Source organism: Planococcus citri, chromosome 2 (assembly GCF_950023065.1).
Source record: "Planococcus citri chromosome 2, ihPlaCitr1.1, whole genome shotgun sequence".
Classification (NCBI taxonomy): Eukaryota; Metazoa; Arthropoda; class Insecta; order Hemiptera; family Pseudococcidae; genus Planococcus; species Planococcus citri.
This window is the reverse complement of record NC_088678.1, coordinates 39,439,672-39,458,265: the sequence shown is the minus strand read 5'-3', so window position 1 is coordinate 39,458,265 and position 18,594 is coordinate 39,439,672. Positions and strand designations below refer to the sequence as shown.

Below are 18,594 nucleotides of genomic sequence, written 5' to 3'. Positions count from 1 at the left end.
GGAAATTTTATGCTGTGAAGTATCTATTACATCTTTGGACAATTCTGAACTTTTAGATGCCCTGTATTGAATTTTTTTCACTACACGTTTGCTAAACGATTAAAAACAGTAAATAGGTAAAGGAGTATTAAAAAAAAATATCAGTCAATTTGTCATAGTAGGGTAATTTTTTAAAAACATTTCTGTGTCGAAGCTGGTCACCTTTTCTGTGTATCATAGTATCCAAATTCCTGAAAAAGGTTCATTCCTGCTTTTAGTTGAATCGTTTCATTTTTCTGTAATGGTTGACTCCAGTTTTCAGAAATCTGCTGCTCTAGACTACACTTCATATTATACACATGTTTTCTGTGATTTTCACTTGACGAAGGTCTGGGGGTTTGGAGCCATATTCTCGAGAGCATTTATGTAAGTACTGATTTGATTTTTGAGGGGGGGATGTGTTTATGAAGTGTAGATATGCTTCAGGTACTTCAGATATTTGAATTATTGATGCATGATCATGTGTACAAGTTTATCTAAATGACCGTATTCTACCAGAGTATTTGACTATGATACACCGTTGAACTCAGGGTCCATAAACTACCCGGCTAGAGATATAGTGTACTCATTGGTAGCATAATCTAACCACGTGATAGCTTCAAACGAATACTCTTGGTGAAAAGACTTTAGTCATGCATCTGATGTCATAAATTACATGGCTGGTTGTTTGCCATTGACTACAAGACTCGAAGGGTTTCCCACACGACAATTAATTTTTGTCTCCCAAGAGCAATGAACATTGTGATGACCGGTTCTCAAGACTCGAACAGAGGGATATTGAAAATTCCCTTGAGAGCTAATTGATGAACTGTGGAATTGTTCTGAATTGTTGTACATTCATTGATTAAATTGGGCATATGTTTTGAATCGATCCTCGTATGTTGAAATTGATCTCGAGAAGCTGTGGAAAAATACAAATTCCTCAGACCCTGTCAAAAAAGATTTGGAAGGAAGTCTACTTTGGAAAAATAAAAGTATCGATATTGATTTATCATATCGATACAATTCGATTTCATTTCAGTGTTTCTACGAGTAACAATCCAGCCTTTGGATTATACGTCGACTTACGACGTTCATAGGTGTTGAATAGGTTTTGTACCTTTCTTCACCTTTTTCTTTTCGAGCTCCTGTTTCTGAGTATTTCATTCCTTCCATATTTCATAATTTTATTTTCCATCATTACACTTGTTGCTTGAATGAAACTAGCAATTTTCAGACAAGAAATTTTGTGTAGAATATGAAGTGCTGAGGTCGAGCTTGTTATATTGTATGGTCAGCTTGAATATGCAGAGTGAATCTTTTTCTAATAAAATTGGCAAAAATACCTAATGCCTACTTATTGTATTTCCTTATTCAGGAACGCGCTCATGAGGCACGGTCCTCTCGACTTTTCAGACTTTTCACTACAAATTCGTCGAGATCTGGTTATAATAAATCAGAATGTGCCAATAGAATTCAGTTACGATGGTTATTCGATAACAATTTATTGACAGTGTCCTTAAATTTTATGTTGAAAAGAAACAATTTTTCGATTACGAAGGGACCTAAAGGCAAATGTTTTTATGTGGATTGCTATTTTTCTTTGTAAAAAAAAAAAAAAAAAAAACTTACCTAGTACCTGCTAATCTCAGTAAATTCGTTTGTTGTCCGTCGTACCATACATTGGACAAGCTTTTTAACACCATCTATTTAAAAAAAGTTGGATAAAAAAAAACAAATGAATTGAATTTGAAAATCGTTTTTAAATGAAAACGAATAAAATGATAGATTTGAAAATATTCGCTGGCCAATGATGTTTAAATAAAATCAATAAGTACATGCATATGTATGTATGTATATTGAATGGTCAATAACGCTATTTTTTAAAAAAATGTATTATATTGAATAAAGCAGAACCAAAAATATCATTCAAAATATTTATTGATCAATGATGATTTTTTTTTTTTTTGAAGTTTGTATTATTTACTGAATATTTTTTCAATATTGAGAATCTTACGAAAAATAGCAAGTTGAGTGAATTTCAATGTTTTGCCAGTTTACCATAATTATAAAATATAATTGTTTTCTATTGGACTCTTCGCTGGAGAATAATTTCCGGGATAAATTTTCCGGTTACCAACAAGTTGGTTGAAGAAAAACGAAAGTAGAAAGATTACCTACTTACTGAAAGAAATCAAAATATGGTAAATTTTGTATTACTCTCGGTGTATCTGAATCCACCTCTCTATAAAAAAAAGAAAGAAAGAAAAACAAAAAAAAGAAAAGAAAATTAAAGTGAAAAGGAAATCATCTGGGTCCAAGGGACCTGGCAATAAAGTTCCCGGTATTTAAAATTTGAAATTCGTCATCTATTGATAGTTTTGTGCTGGTGTTCTACTTACCTGATAGTAGTGCCTACTCGTATTGTTACTTACCTATTGACTAGGTGACAGTTTCCGGTCAAGTTCACCCATAGAGTAAAAATTATCAACTTATTAATGCCAAAGAACCTGCAATTCTTTTTTTGAAAAAACCGCTACCACGCTAAAGCCCATAAAAAATATCAAGTTAAGTAAGTCGTCCATTTACCAAAACCGAATGTTCTGTCTAGGTTAAAATTTGGTTCCAAAATCGTCGTATGAAATGGAAACGAAGTAAAAAAGCTCAACAAGAAGCGAAAGCTGCTTCCAAAGAAGAGCCTGATAAGCGTTTGATAAATAACGCATCTTCTCAAAATACCTCAGTTCAACTTACCAGTCCGAATAGCAATAGTAATAGCAGTAGCAATACCAACGGCAATTACAGCAATTCTTCCAATATCAATAACAACAATAATACTAGCAGTAATAATAATTGTAATTCTAATAGTCAAAATTCTGTCTCAAATAATGTCTCGTCTCATATCGCCGTTCTAAATAATAACACCACTCACACAATTTTAAATAATCATATGAAATCGAGTCTCGATCAAAATCAAATCAAACACGCTGCCGAGACCGAGCAAACTAAATTCCATCAAATCGCTCATTTAGCTCATTTATCGCGAAATCGTATTCAAACTGAAAATCTCAGAGAGACTTTATACAGGCCGTATACTTGACTTGGTAACGAGGCCCAATTTTCTTCGAATAGATTTCCTCGTATGTGAAATTGTGATCGTGGTGGGAAACAGAGAGAAATTGGGTCCCAATGATGATTTAATGTTAATTAGGCTGGTGCAAAAAAAAGTAGTCCTTGGGGAAAATGATGTTCAATTTTACAGCCAATTTTGATATTATTGATATTTCTGCAAAAAAAATTCAAAGTGGAGCGCTCAATGCAATATTTGTGAAAAATAATCTACCTGGTACTGGAATAGAAATAGGATGGTTAGGAAGGGCAATGCGCGACGAAATTTTCAACTATCCGGGCGTCCGAGCGTTATAATTAAATGTCGGTGCAATTTGTTGTAAATTTAGCCAACTGACAAAGGTATAAATGAAACCAGGCGAGTCGAGTAGAGTCGAAAGAGACGGGGAAAAAATTTCAGGCATCGGGTCCGCGTTGGTTGTGAAACTTTCCAAGCGGAAGGGAAGCGCGGAAAGGAGGGTAACATGGCCCTGACGAGTATTTTGGCATTTAGAGGAGGCTTTTTGCGAATAAGAAGCAGCTTAGGGGCGGGGGGTAGAGGGACAAAGTGAAATTAAAGCTCGTTAGTCGGCAGAGTTGGCGGTGCGGTTTGGGTTAAAAGCGAGAGAACAAATTCATCGGTGGGCGGAATGTTGGCTGCTTGACGTAGAAATGTGGATAAACGGTCGGGCTTTTGGGGAGAAAAGGCTATATAAGGCTGGGATGGGGAGGGGGTGCAGAGTTGAGGGAAAGCACACGCGCGAACGCTATACCGGTACGGAGAGCGAGAGAGTCAGAAGGGAACGAATGGTTACAGCCGCAGTTCTAATTAGCTCCAGATTAAAGTAATGTCAAGGGAGCTATTAGGGACATTTAGCTGTTAATTAAAACTGTTATTCGCTTTACAAAAAGGTGGCGCGATCGTCGAAACGAGATGGGGCAACGGGTTGGCGGGGATGGCGTTTAGTACGCTCGTAAAAACTTCTGATTAATGGCCAACGGGAGAGGAATATAATTCTATTACTGGTCTTTGCAAAAACATCAAACTGAAACCTTTACCAAAAGTGAGCTCCGGTATTCTTTTTCGCTTATTACAGTCAACGTGGTGTATTGCTGCTCTCTGCCTGCGACTCTCGCATCTTTTTTCCTCGCTCAACTTGTCGTCGTGTTGGTACTTGGTAGTAGGGTTTGCCACCTCGTGCGCTTTCTCATCCTAATTTGTCAATTTTACCCTCCTTACTCGTTTTTATTCCTCCGACCCTCGAGTTAATGGTTCGAGTCTCGGCGTAGCATTTTTTTTCGCATTTTTCTTTCGCTCTCGTTCTTTCTCCGAAGATGAATTTTTTTAGGCACGTACTACAGTAATTCGCATTTAATGAATGGTACTTTTACACGCCCGTGTGTTTTTATTATGCTGTGTTTTTTTCCCTAACGTATACGTCACGCGGAAACGATAAAGTATACATATAGACTCGAGATACATATTTTCAAGCATGTAATTTTTTTTCACTGGTGAAGTAAAAAAAAGTGAGGAATAGTGGTCTATGATGAGGTAAAATTTGGTGTCAAATGTGGAATGAGTGTGTTGGATTGTTTATGTATTATTATAGAGTATCAAGTGACACAGTTCTGACTTCTGGCTGTTGTCTGCCTGATGTTTCTAATGAAATGTCCATTGTGTATATTAAAATCGGTTGTTGTATAGTTTTTACGTTATTGATCTTGTTATGTAAATTCTGATTCCAATTTTTAAGAATTTCAAATAAACCATTTGAGTATAAAATTATTTTCCTGCGAGTTTCTCGCGTTTTAGATTCTTAAGTGAAACAATTCAGTAAGATTAGAGCTGTTACGTGTAAGGTAGACAAATTGAAAATGTGATTTAATTGAATCATGAAAAAATGAAAATTGCCGTCTACAGAGAAAAATGAAAATTGATGAAAATTAAGGTGAATTAATCACTTTTCAAGTGTTAATGTAGAAATAAGATAGCTGAATTGTGATTACAATATCCAATCCACTGGAGTTGTAAGGAAACACGGAAAGAACACTAGATGTGTTCTTTTAGCACGGATTTTGACAGATTTTCGAGAATCTGGATTTTGGACGTTTTTTTAAATCTTTTTTTTTTAACATTTCTGAGAATACTTTCACCAATCTTTGAAAATCTTAAGTCTTCTTTAACTAACTAAAATCCAAAATCCATTTTCAAAAGCTGCTATCCAAGCAGATTCTTGTGGATTTACAAATCTGCCAAAATCCAGATTCTCTAAAATCTGCCAAAATCCGTGTAAAAAGAACACATCTAATGTCTCTCAACGATTTGCTGCTGGTAGACCTAGTTGTTAAAAGATCCATCAAAAATCGGAATCTCAACTTTTGGCAATTTTTAATTCCAACGCCTAGTTGGTGACTCGTCAGGTACAAGTTCCATAGAAAGAAAAATATTGCGAGTTTTACGATAAGTAGTCATGAAACGCATACGGCTTACTTCATATTCGATTGGATTCTCCTTAGCTGACGGACATAAGTACTTCAATTGAATTAGGTTGGAATTCGTCTTGCGGAATTCTTCCTTTATCAGCTTCTAACCTTTCAACTCTGTTTTGGCGATCGTGGCTTTTTTGAAGAGTAAACTTGGGTCCTTGGCAAGCTCTTGAGCAGACTCGTATATTGTTCATTGAGATCGCCTATCAAAACGTTACACCTCGCTGTAGCTGTAGCAACCCAATGCTGACGTGAAGTATTTATAAACGTAGACGCTGCTTGGGAACGGGGTACTCACACGCCGATAAGAACAAGAAATAAGCACAAATAAATCCATTAATTAATAAATCTTACGCAAAATCAGGCTCGAAAGTACCATGTAAATAATTAAAGGTGGACTGTATCAAACATTTATTCTGAAAGTTACAAATCGAATGATGCAACATTTTAAATTTCCTATGAAAATGACAGGTGACGCACGCCGAACGAACCGGCGGATAAATACTTGGACATATGACTCATACCTAGATAACTATGTAATACAAACTACCTGTGAGTAAAAGCGGCTCGTTTTCTAACCCTTTTCAAAAGTAAAGAAATGTTACTCGACCAAACAAGCTCATAATAATCGTACTAAGTTACAGTTCAACATTCAAACCTAGAAGACATTAGAAAATTATTAATTTTAAATCATACTTTATTGAACTTGATAAGTTGATTGTATTTTGCATCATACATAAATCAAATGTAAACATTGTAAACTAATATTTCAAATGCTGATTCTGAAAGCTGATTTTCAAAAATGAATCCCCCATAGCGTATTTTTGCTTCGCAAGTAACATACATATTTCGTACACTAATTTTATATTTCAAGCGACTCATTATTCAAGTGACTAGCTTCCTGAAAATTGATTATGTTCAATCGCATAAAAAATTTCTTTAAAAATAGAAAAACAAAAAAACTTTGAATAAAAGTGTCCTGTAGGAATGCCCATCATTCATCTGCCACATGATTTTGGGTGAAGAATAGTCTGAAAAAAACATACTCAGTTTGAAAAAATTAAATTTACCTGGAGCGCTACAATTTAAATTTAATGTTTCACCCACTTTCGGTCTCAGGCTTGTCAGATAGATATCAGTTTCTTCGAAGAAATCCAGATGAACTGGTTCTGTACTTCTGTAGGAAAAAGTAAAATTTAACAGAATTTATTTTTAAAACTTCATATTGTGATATTATTGTGGACAATTAGCATGAAAATATAGGAATAAAATTATGCTCGAGCGAACATTACCTGCAATATGATTTTCCAAAGCGAGATAAGCATCAAGTGTCAGTATTGTGCCTTCAACCTGTGTGATTTGTTGTGAATTATAAACATTGTATAGTAATGCTTGCTGTGAATTATTGTAGAGATATCTCAGTGAATATGAATTCTGCACGTAAAACATTTTTTTTAAATTAATAATTTTACTTTGTGAGCAATCGGATACTTGATACGAAAATGGTCGAAGAAACCAAATTCAAAACTATGAACCAAATTAACAGAACGATAATATTTTATTTTGTATCGTGAAAATAAAAGTCACGAATATAAAATTGACAAAAACGAGTTCAATTAACGTTGAACTAAAGCGTCAACACGCTCAATATGTTCAACCTTACTCAAACAATAGGTATTTTAAAGTAAATGGCCGCTTAAGAAAAACAAAAAATTGGTTCGTTATCTACGACGCGACTTGAAAATGATCAAAAATAGTAACCATTTATTATTCGTCAAAAATGGTTCCTTTAAAAGCGACGCAGCCATTTATTTTTCAGTACTGTACACTGTACAGTGGATAAAATAACTTCATTAATACAGACCATTGTGAATATAAGGGTTTTATGGATGTGAGGCAACATCCAAGCCTTTTTTCCAATCCTTCAATTTTTCAGGTTGATGTTTGCGTATAAATGGTTCCATATCAATATGTGGATTGTTATAAGGTCATGACATTTCAAACTTTAAAAAATGTCAAATTCAAAAATAAACTCCTCACATAGTAAAAAAAAAATTAACAATAAGTAGGTTTCAACTAAATGAGTAAAATGAAATCAAAATTGATGACCTGATGAAATACAAATGGAGCTATGTAAATGAAATCACCAGGACACTGAGTAAACTCAGTTGGAAATGTTTGGTAAATACCTAGAATTTTTCATCATCATTATTTGTTGGATAGGACTTGGAAACGTCGTATATTAATTGATCTTTCGTAACATCCAAAGGAACATTGTGAATTCGTACTTCAGGGCAACGTCCTACTGGGATTTTGGTAGAAAGTCCAGGTGTAGCGTTGACTGCTTCGGCAAACTTGTCTGCAGTGCTTTTGTCAGGACACTTAACCAGAGCGGCTCCAGACGGGAATCGAAAAGTAGCACCGAGTCCATGTTTCCTCGGGTCTATATGTTTGCGAAGTGTTGGATAGCTGCGCTATACTCCGTGAAAACGCCTTCATGGCTTAACGCAAACGCATCTGAGTCACAAATCTATAAGCAAAGAATGAGAAAAAAAAGTAAGTACTCGTACATATAAATTATAGCCCTCTGTATTCTTGTGTTGCAGATAAAACTTGCACGAAATGATGTAGATATTGTACTAACATTATCGTCATTGCGAAAAAATGCTTTTCTCTCCAAATGTGCAGGTGGTCTGTGAGAAACAAAAATTCCATCAGATGAGATTTCATTCAAACCCAATAATACACATTGGTCCTCATTTTCTTCGACCATTTTGTCAATCTCATTATTATTCAGAACTTCAGGTGGAATGGCATTTCTAGTATAAATAAGGTCATGACATTGCATGACTTGCTTTTCATTATCTACCAATCTTTTGAAAGCAAAGTTTGTGGCTTCATTGATAATCAGCCCACAATTGAAACCCCCCATGATATCCATAGAGAACGTCAGTGTCTCAATGGGTGGAACATTGATGATGGTTTGGAAGCCTGTGAAGTGAAGCTACTCACTCTATTGAATGGGATCTCATTTTCTTTCAAGAAAGGTGCAAAAATTATGAAATTCTTATGGCGCATGAAGCCTTCACGGCCCTTTCTACAACTCTTTTTCTTCTGATGCTCCAGGTCATAACACCTTTATTACCCTACTTTTCATGATTAATTTGAATCAAGTTCTCAATTTACATACTTATTATATTTTTTCACTTGTTTGTTTTAGTGAATCCTAGGGGGAAAAATTCAAACAGAAAATGTAATTTTGGGCAGTTTAACTGAAATAATTGTTTAAAAGGTGGCAATTGAGATATTTCGATCTGATGAACATGCATCCAGCATTGGGGGGGGGGGATTCGAAACTTTGAAAAAGTACACTACTATGTTGCGATATTAAATTAAATCGCTAAATCAGATCACAAAATATTGAATTTTCATGAAAAATTCATCAATTAACTGATATTGGTTCAACGAACTGATGTTCACAAAAACAATATTTATATGTACCTAAGTACTGTAAGTACAATCCCGCTAAAAATTAACGATGATGACTTATGGACTATTGAACAAAGAATGAAACCAAATTTAGAAATGAATAAAATTTTAAACTAGTGTAATGGCCAACAATTTTTATGATAGGATTATGTTGGCGCTATACCATTATATTTTTATGAACGTAGTTTTAAAATTTAATTTATCAAAGCTAAATTATAAATAATAATAAAAAGCAAAAAATCGCTCGTATTTACACTTTTCACTCATCTTTGGAGTAGAAAAATCACCGTTTACTAACTCCTCTAAATAGTTCGCCTCCCCTTCAAAGTACTTCGAAGATGAAAGAAAAAACAGAAAGAAATCACTCCCACACAACTTGATAATACACCGATACGGATTACAAGGTGGATTTTATTCTTCATGGAAAGTGCTCGTGTAATTCACATACCCGCACGCTTTTCAAACGTTGAAATAGACGAGCAGGGTGTATGGTTACCACCCTCTTGGAAAGTATATCCCACATTTCGAGAACCAATTGAAACAAGAGTATGAAGAAAAACAGTAATTTATGTTCGAATAGGGGAATGTTTAACCCGTAAGAAGCGTTACTGGTAAACAAACATTTCACGCATATGAAATTGATGGGAAGATCATCTACTTTACATTATCGTTCTGATTTTTTTTTTTTTTGTGAAGAGACCAGTAATAAAATTTTTGGTGGAATTGAAGATCATAAAATGAATACGCACCTCGTTCATTAGCATGTGAAGCAGTTCGAAGGCAATTAGAAAATGATTTTTGTAAATTTTTACTTCGTTTTTGATCATTTCTTCCATTCTTAGAATACATGAGGCGTACAGTGCCCGCATATTGCATTGACGGAAAGTTTAAGGATGGTTTCTGCTCATATATTCTGCGTACATTAGCACAAACACACCAAAAACAGTTACTGCATTGTGAATGATACATAATTAAAATAATAATTACTTATCTAACACTTGATATGTATTTTCATTTATTAACTCAACTTCAAAGGGTCAAACTTTTATCAAATGAAACCTCAAAATTCACAAGTAAGTGCTTCATAAATTTTTTGTAATTACTAATTCTTACATTTTACCTGGGCAATTTCTGGGTTTCTGCAATCGTTGATCAATCAAAAACGTTAAGAGCTGATGCCGTTTGCTTACCTGTTCATTTCCTCCCTATTGACAATTGACATAACCTCCCACAGCAGAACCCTGAAAGACCATCTAAAATGAATCCATATCGTATTCGATAGTTTTTAGATTCATAGAAGATCTGTAATATTAAGTACATAGATATCTGTAGCACACTTACACTGATGCTGAAGTGAAATTTTCCTGTGTGGTTCTCCAGATGTAGTAGATGCCATTGTCGAAGGCTCTCGTTAAACCAAAATCTGAAATCTTCATTGTTAGATTTTCTTCTTCCCCATCCACCAAAACAGTTCTTGCGGCTAGTCACAATGGACAAACTGAAAATTAAATAACATTTGAATTACTTAAATTGTTTTTTTTTAGAAAACCTTTTTATTTACTTAAATTTTTAATTAATTACTTGCTGCGTTTTCATGAAAAACACCAGAATGTGCTGTTCTAGCTGATGACTACCTACATAATTCTGTAAATCGCCTTGAGAAATGAATTCTGTTATTAGTAGCAGTTCACATGCTTGAGAACAGCACCCTATGGAACGCATAACATTTGCACGTTTCTTCAATGTCTTTAAGACATGAAGTTCCATGACAAAGTTTTTAATTTTTCTGTCTTCAAGTCCATTTGAAAATCATAATGTATAAGTGGTCTCCAACAAATTGAATGATGAAACTGAAAGGTTTTAATTATTATTACTGTTAATTGTTATCACTGTTAGTGTTTGCAAATTTGAAAAGGAAGGGGGGTGTAAGCACTAATAACATTTGAATCATTTAAATTCTTTTTTTTGGGAAACCTTTCCATTTACTTAAATTTTTAATTAATTACTTACCCCGGAACGCACAACATTTGCACGTATAGACATGAAGTTCCATGACAAAGTTTTTAATTTCTCTTGTCTTCATGTCCATTTGAAAATCATAATGTATAAGAAGTGGTCTCCAACGAATTGAAATTTGAATGATGAAACTGTAAGGTTTTGATTATCACTCCTGTTTATTGTTGTCACCGTTAATGTTTGCAAATTTGAAAAGAGAGGGGGATGTAGGTACTAATGAATTAACATATGAAACATTGGGTTGGGGTGAACCCCGAAAAAAACGTGTCGCGGTGACAGCAGCAGTCACCTGTCTAGCGAATTAACAATGAGTCTGTGGACGAAAAGTTTAAATGAGCTTCAGTGACTGATTTTACCAGTTCTACCTACGGATTTGCTGAGAAGTTCGACGAATTTTGATCCTTCATTCCTGCATTAAAAATTAAAAATAGTAAAAACACTCGCACATGCACACAGCTAGGTACATTCACTTCAATGCACCTCACATAGAGCTTTCAAGTTTCCTTCACCACCAAATTCATGACTTACACCACACACAGTGAATACAATCAAAAACTTTGGTAAGGAAACGCTTTTTTAAAAAACATGTTTGTGATCACATATGTAATGATTACCACACTTACATACAATATGATGTGTTTTATAAAGTCCATTTAATGGCTAAATGAATAGCACAAAATGAAAACTTTTACAACAGGGAGATCGTCTTATGATCTGAACTACGAGTATAAAGAGGAAGTATTCATTCACTCTTACTTTTATCCCTTGTTTTGTCAATAAAATAGCAAAAATGCTGTGCCCGGAATTAGGACAGTTGACAGTATAAAATAGTAGGTTAGGGGGTAGAAATAACACAATTTGATGGAAAAACCAAAAAGTCAGAGAAGAGAGAACAAATTGCCTTCAATCAACTAAATTAACATCAGCATTCTAGCTCGTTAAACTAATTAGCCTCAGAGGATTATGACGTCACGGTATTCGATGGTGTACGAAGGCATCGTCATAAATCGAGAATACTTCCATTAAAGGCATCCTCTCCATTTCCCATCCCTGTGTAACGTGGAGCTTTCCGCTTCGAACTAGGGGGGTATGTGTTGAAGCGAGTTGGAGTTGGTGACAACGAGCTGACTCACGCTTCGGTATACGAGTATTGTTATAATCATAGCTATATTTCAATATTTACTTTACATTAATACGCCGCGTCGTGTCGACGATATGGGAATAAATGTGTAACCAAAACGGTATAAATGTGTGAGTTTGATATGCATACAAGTTCACCTTAAATAATATATACGTTACCTACCTATGGTAAATCCCATACTACGAGTATACAGGGTGACGGTATAATTATGCAATTGTCTGCTGTGATATCGCCTGATGTGTGTTTGTAGATGATGGTTACCACTTTGTTTACCTACATTAAACGCCATTTTGTTCATTTCATTTAGCAAAAATAAGTACTGCAGATAGAAGAATTGCGATAATTTTTAAAACGTTAGCGAGGTAATTGAGTTTGAAGCATTTAAAATGATTTTATTTGTGTTTTAGTGGCTAAGGGTGTCGTAGGTGCATGCCTTAGAGTGGCTAAGAAGATTACTTACTTCGTACGAGGGATGGTCTATAAATAAGTTTATTCGTGTAAAAATATTTCGATAAAGTTTACATTTTTTCGGAAACTAGACTCAATTCACGATTTTTCTACGTAATCGTCACACACCTCTACGCATTTGGTCGAGCGTGACACGAGTTTGAAAATGCCTTCCTCGTACAAATGCCGTCCAAAAGTGGTATTTGGCCAAAAAACATTTTTTTGTTGTTGTAATAATTATGACTAAAATTCATCAAGAATTACTCAAAGCGTATCGGTACTTATGTTATTTCAAATTGTGACGTTATTTGGCGCTGTAAATGGTTAATGTGATGGTCGCCAAATTTCTGGTCCAGAGTGACTCTCGGCAATGCTGACATTCAGCAGGTTATCACCGAACAATTTGCTTCATTTGGATATTGCTTGAATCAAAATAATGTTAGTACGTTATGTCTATTGACCTTTTTGATTCACTTGAGAATTTTTAGCTCCTTTCTGATCTCCATTCTCTTAGAACATCCCTCAATTTATCTTTTAATGGTGCAAACATCGACACGTGTAGGGGTTGGCATACGTGAGTGGTATTCGGATATAATGATACTAACATATTATGATGCTATTTTTTTTAGCAGAAATTCGATAAATTAAGAGATTGATGAGACGCATGTCCATCTAAAAATAAAATGACAGGCTTCGATATAGTTTCTGAATTTTCTTTTAACCATGGATTGAAAACATTGGTTATATACTCGTAAAACGTTTCTGCGGTCATCCACCTGTTTTCCTTACGTCCAATACCCAATCTCTGTAAGGATGCTACTCGCAAGATCTTTATTAGTATTATTCTGTAGCGGAAAAATGACCATCGATGGCGCAAGTTTTCCATCAGCATTCACCGTTATCAAAGCTGTGTAATTTTCTTTGTCTGAATTACTGCGTACTCGATGCACATCTTGTTCTCTTTTACCTACATAGACATTAGATACCTAGTTGAAAATCTGGAGATTTGAAACTGTGTAATCCTTGAAAGATGTAACATAAAAAATTTAGTTGAATGGGCGCGTTGGTCAGAATTTTCCCACGACAGCACCATTGGGAAACCCCTAAGCAATGGGGTAGCAGTTTTTGAAAATTTTAAAATTCAAAATCTTACGTGAGCCAGTGATTATTTTAACGTGTAGCTCCGCTCATTTTGTGTAGTACCAAAAATATTTACCTACTCACTTACTTGGGGGTTTTCCAATAAAAAAAAAAATTGAAAAAATAAGTACATATGAAGAGTGATATTCCAAAACTCGCTTTGTCCATTTTCACAACTTTTCAGGAGAGAGGAAAAACAGTTTTCCTTTAAATGGGTAAATTGGCTTTTTAGGCGAGTTTAGCACTTTATTTGGGTGGATTTATGATGTAGGAGTGTAGGTATACATTTCATCCACTAAATACTGCTGAAAAAAATTTCAATAAAAATGGACAAAGCGCATTTTGGAACATTATTTTTTTTTAATTTTTTAGTGAATTGGCTATTTAGGTGAGTTTAACACCTCATTTTGGTAGGTTGATGATGTAGGAATGTGAGTTAATACTTCATCTATCCGGTACCACTGAAAACCCAACTTTGATAAAAATGGACAAAGCTAGTTTTGGAATATCACTCTTCATATATTTAATAAAATTTTATACATAATTGATTTTTCTTCTGTCCTTCATACAAAAAGGAACCAATCCGTACCCAAAAAACCTAATCCTAATGAAGAAAAAACCAAGTTGAAAAAACAAGCACTAGAAATTATTGAAACTTAATTTTTTTTAAAAATGAAAAAATCATGACAAAAATCAAAATTATTTATCTTTGTTTTTAACAAACATTTTTTTAACTGGCTTTTTGGTTTTTGAGGCATTTTCTTCTGAGGTTTTATCTTCAACATCTCCGGCCTCCACTACTTCTGGAAATACGATGTTTGAACCATACTTGAGTCCTAGCTTTTGGAGTTTCCCTCACGCGATGACGTTTATTGATGATCCATTCTAAATACAGTGTTTCTCGGATCCCATTTTTCGAGTACAGGCATATTGATGTGTACAAACAGGTTTAAATTTTCCGTTTCCTGGTTCATTCTATTTCGAAGATGAGGTTTCAACTTGTTATTCGCACTAATAAAGCGTTCTACATCGGCACTATGGGGTTTAGCTGCTAAGATTTGCGCCATTACTAGTGTTGATGTATCAAAGATGTCACTAACAACTAAAAATTCTACAAGTTCTTTCAATGATTTACGTCTCAAATTTTCAATTTCTTTTTGTTGCAATATATCAGAATACTGCAATCCTAATTCCTGCAGGTTCAAATCTGAAGCCCATATTTTATGTACTTCGGGTAACGAAACATCAGGCTACAGAGTAACAATCAAGTACAGGAGCATACTCTTCTTGAATTCATTGGTCCATACCATACCGGCGTCGCGACTCCTCTCAAACAGATCTTCTAGTTGTCGCACGAATTTAGAAGGCTCGTCGATATACAGTACAAATTCTAAATTTGTAATTTTCTGGAAAAGGGCTTCATGGAGGTTCTCAGATATAGGTAGCTTTTCGTTGTCCAGTCACTTTATAATTTCTGCCGGCTCACGAATGTTTTCCACTGATCGTTGATGATGCTCATCCAAACGACCAACAATAAGTGATCGGGTAGTAGCTTTTTGAACCGAATCTTCATATCTCATATTTGGTTGAGGGACTGTTGGGTCCACGATGTCGGTAAATACTTTTTATTAAAATATTCAATATTAAATAAAACAATTATGTTATAAAAAATAACTAAAATTAAAAGAAAGATTCATATCTTTGAAGTTTGGTACTCTTTGTAAAAAAATTGGTAAATCATTATTCAACATCAAGAAACATAAAATTCGTTTCCATAGTAGTAAAATTGAAGTTTATTATCACATTGGGCAATCATTCCATAACATAGGAAAATAGTTCTGCATAAAAAATATTTTTTTCTTTCAGTGTAACGATCTTCACCCTGTTTCAAACACGAATTTCCTCTAGATTTAGTTCTAGATGAACTTTAAGGTAATGTTGGTAACTTTCTTGTGGGAATGGTATCATCATGCAGTCTCCTTTTCTTTGAGTTAGGGCATACACCTAAGAAAGACTCATGGAATTAGAAAAGTATCCATAATTGATATTTAATTCTCATTAGAAGTCAAGTACATACTTTTGAATTTATTGAGGATGAAATGTTCACTGCACACTCTTGATTGAGGTTTGAGTTTTCCTTACCGCAATTTGTGCATCCATGCTTTTTTCGCCCCAGTATTTATGGGAAAATTATGGATAGAAACATTATCACGATATCTGAGTGAAGAAGAAGCAATTCATCAGTATTCAGTAACAGTAGATACATTTTTTATGGTGGTCCGTATTTTTGAAGTTGGGATTTTTCTCCTCCCAACCCCCAAAGTGGTAACCTTGGGTGAGAAAATAATTCCTTATGTTTTATTTTTTCCATTTTCGAAAATTTCGGGCTTTGGTGGGCTCCTCAATTTTCAAACTTCAAATTAAAAGAAAAATTGAAATATTTCAAGTTTTAACACCTCTAAAAAATGTCTTTTGAGTAATATGAACTTTCATGATAATTCTAGCCCCCCCCCAGAATAGCTGAAAATTGTATTTCATGCGGGAAATCCTAAAATTTGTCCTTTTTGGTCATTACTGACATTGTTGATGCAAATTGTTCACCGGCATATTTGCAATGGATTAAAACAACGCACGAGCCCCCCTCCTTCCCCTTAATGATTCAATAGTCCTTTTGATAGAGAGCTTTGTAAGAATGATTTTTTGCTGAAGTTGAATTTTTTAAAAATTTGAACCAAAATATGATACACAAGGTACATTTTTTTAATACGGCAGAAAATTGAAAGGAGAAATATGTACCAACTATGCTTCACTCAATAAAATTATCATCACTTCCGATTAATATTATATTTACAAAAATCAGGAAATTTTTTCCGATACTCCGAAACAACTTTCAGAATGTATGTTTCTGGTCTTCTTTTGTGCTCAGCTGATTATTGTATGTACTCAGTCATCAGCCGCACCCCACGCTCAGCTGTGTCATTGACAGCTCTAATTTTCGATATTACATTTTCATTTTTATCGTAGGAGTCATCAGTATCTGAGTTGTAATAAAACGCAAGTAGCGCTGCTTAGTGTGAGAATTCCGTAATAAGAAAGGGGGGGTCACATGTCTCAACTATAGCTCATCAGAAATCAACTACATATATGCATTTTAATTCAAGCACGTATTAGACTTTTTAACGTAAAATATGAATTTTAGCTATTCTAGGGGGCCAACTTTGGTTTTATAGGGAGGGGGCTAATATCGTCATGAGAGTTCATATTACTTAGAACAGACTTTTTAGAGGTGTCAGAACTTGAGATTTTTCAATTTTAAAAATTTTCCTTCGAATTTGGATTTTTTTAAATTTTTAAAAATTGAGAAGCACACCGCAGCCCGAATTTTTCAAAAATTGAAAAAAAAATTAGAAATTATTTTCTCACCAGAGGTCACCACTTTAAGGGTTGGGAGCAGAAAAATGCGCACTTTTTTGCCATATTGTTAAGGACCACCCTAATACATTTATATCATGCAATTTGTAAAAAAAAAACAATAATTTTCAGCCATTTCTTTCTCCAAATATAATACAGTATTTCGCGCAATTAAGCCGTTGAAATCATGAAAGTAATAAAAAAGAAAACTCGAATGAATGAAATGACAATTTAAGGAAAAGAAATGGCTCGAGGCTAAAATAACGAGCCAAGTTCGAGAGTATAAGGAAAACAGAAGTACGTATAGAGGAAGTTTTATAACAGGTAAGTAAAGGTAAACGTGTATGTTGGTACGAAAGTGGTACATCTTCTTGTAGAGATTTTACAGCAAATACTCGTAGGTATGTCCGAGTCGCCATTTTGCTTAAACAAAGCTGACAGCGCCACCATCCAACTAAACCCCTGCCTACCACCGGGATCAGCTCCTTGGGCAATCGAAAGAGTAGAAGAATAAGGTAAGATAACGGAGAAGATAGGACGCTAAACGAAGGAAACTGCGGAAGAGGGATGCATAACAAGCGAACTGGAAAATAGAATCAATTCTATTTCAATTCGTAATGTAGCTTGCCAATTTGAAATTCCAACAGGGACGTAATATCAAGGAGAGTGCCTCATTAGCATTAAGATACAAGCGAATAAGAGAAAAAGAAAGCGCGCGTGAGGGATTCGCCCTTTCTCTTTTTCTCATTCGGTGGCAGTTGAACGGTAATGCTGTGTGCAAAAAGGCCCCGGAATATATTATTGCTTTCGGTTAGCAGCGAGGAAAAGAGCTGTGCGCGCAGATGGGCTGGTCGGAGGGAATTCACTTACACTAAGTGGTCTTGTGATGGTTTCGATCAAAAGTCGACTACCCGAACATATCGGCCTGGAATAGTTTCATTACAATTTCCAAATGCTTAGGAGCTCAATTTCTATTTGTAACAAATCATCCGGATTGATTTTGTTTAACGCAAACCGCACATATCCTATACATTTCGGGCCCATTGATAAAGATAATGGGCTCGGATAAAAAAAATATTTATTGGTGTATCGTGCTCGGAATTACAGGGTGAGTTTTTTTTTCTTTTTTGGATTCGATAATGAAAATTAATTCGGGGTAGTGTGTCCTTCCCCTTGTTACACTGGTAGCGTTGTTTTAAACGCAAGTGAAGAACTGCGTAATCGTTTCAATCATCAGATATTTTATCTGGAATATTGGGTGTTTTTTGAAATTCATACGAACTAGATATAGGGCTACTAATAGTATTCGAAAATTAGCAGAGGACGTATTTTTTTAA

At 34.8% G+C, this 18,594-nt stretch overlaps 2 protein-coding genes across 4 annotated transcripts in view; both read left to right on the top strand.

Moving 5' to 3' along the window:
- exex (extra-extra) overlaps positions 1–4,909 on the top strand; it is a 28,370-nt gene extending 23,461 nt beyond the window's left edge. The window contains exon 3 of the mRNA XM_065350135.1: positions 2,630–4,909. Within this exon, the coding sequence (XP_065206207.1) occupies positions 2,630–3,118 (489 nt within the window). The 3' untranslated portion in view covers positions 3,119–4,909. The remainder of the gene's footprint in view (positions 1–2,629) is intronic.
- Positions 1–18,594, top strand: part of LOC135835731 (angiotensin-converting enzyme-like) — a 138,653-nt gene that overhangs the window by 93,333 nt on the left and 26,726 nt on the right. The gene's annotated exons all lie outside the window — the stretch shown is intronic.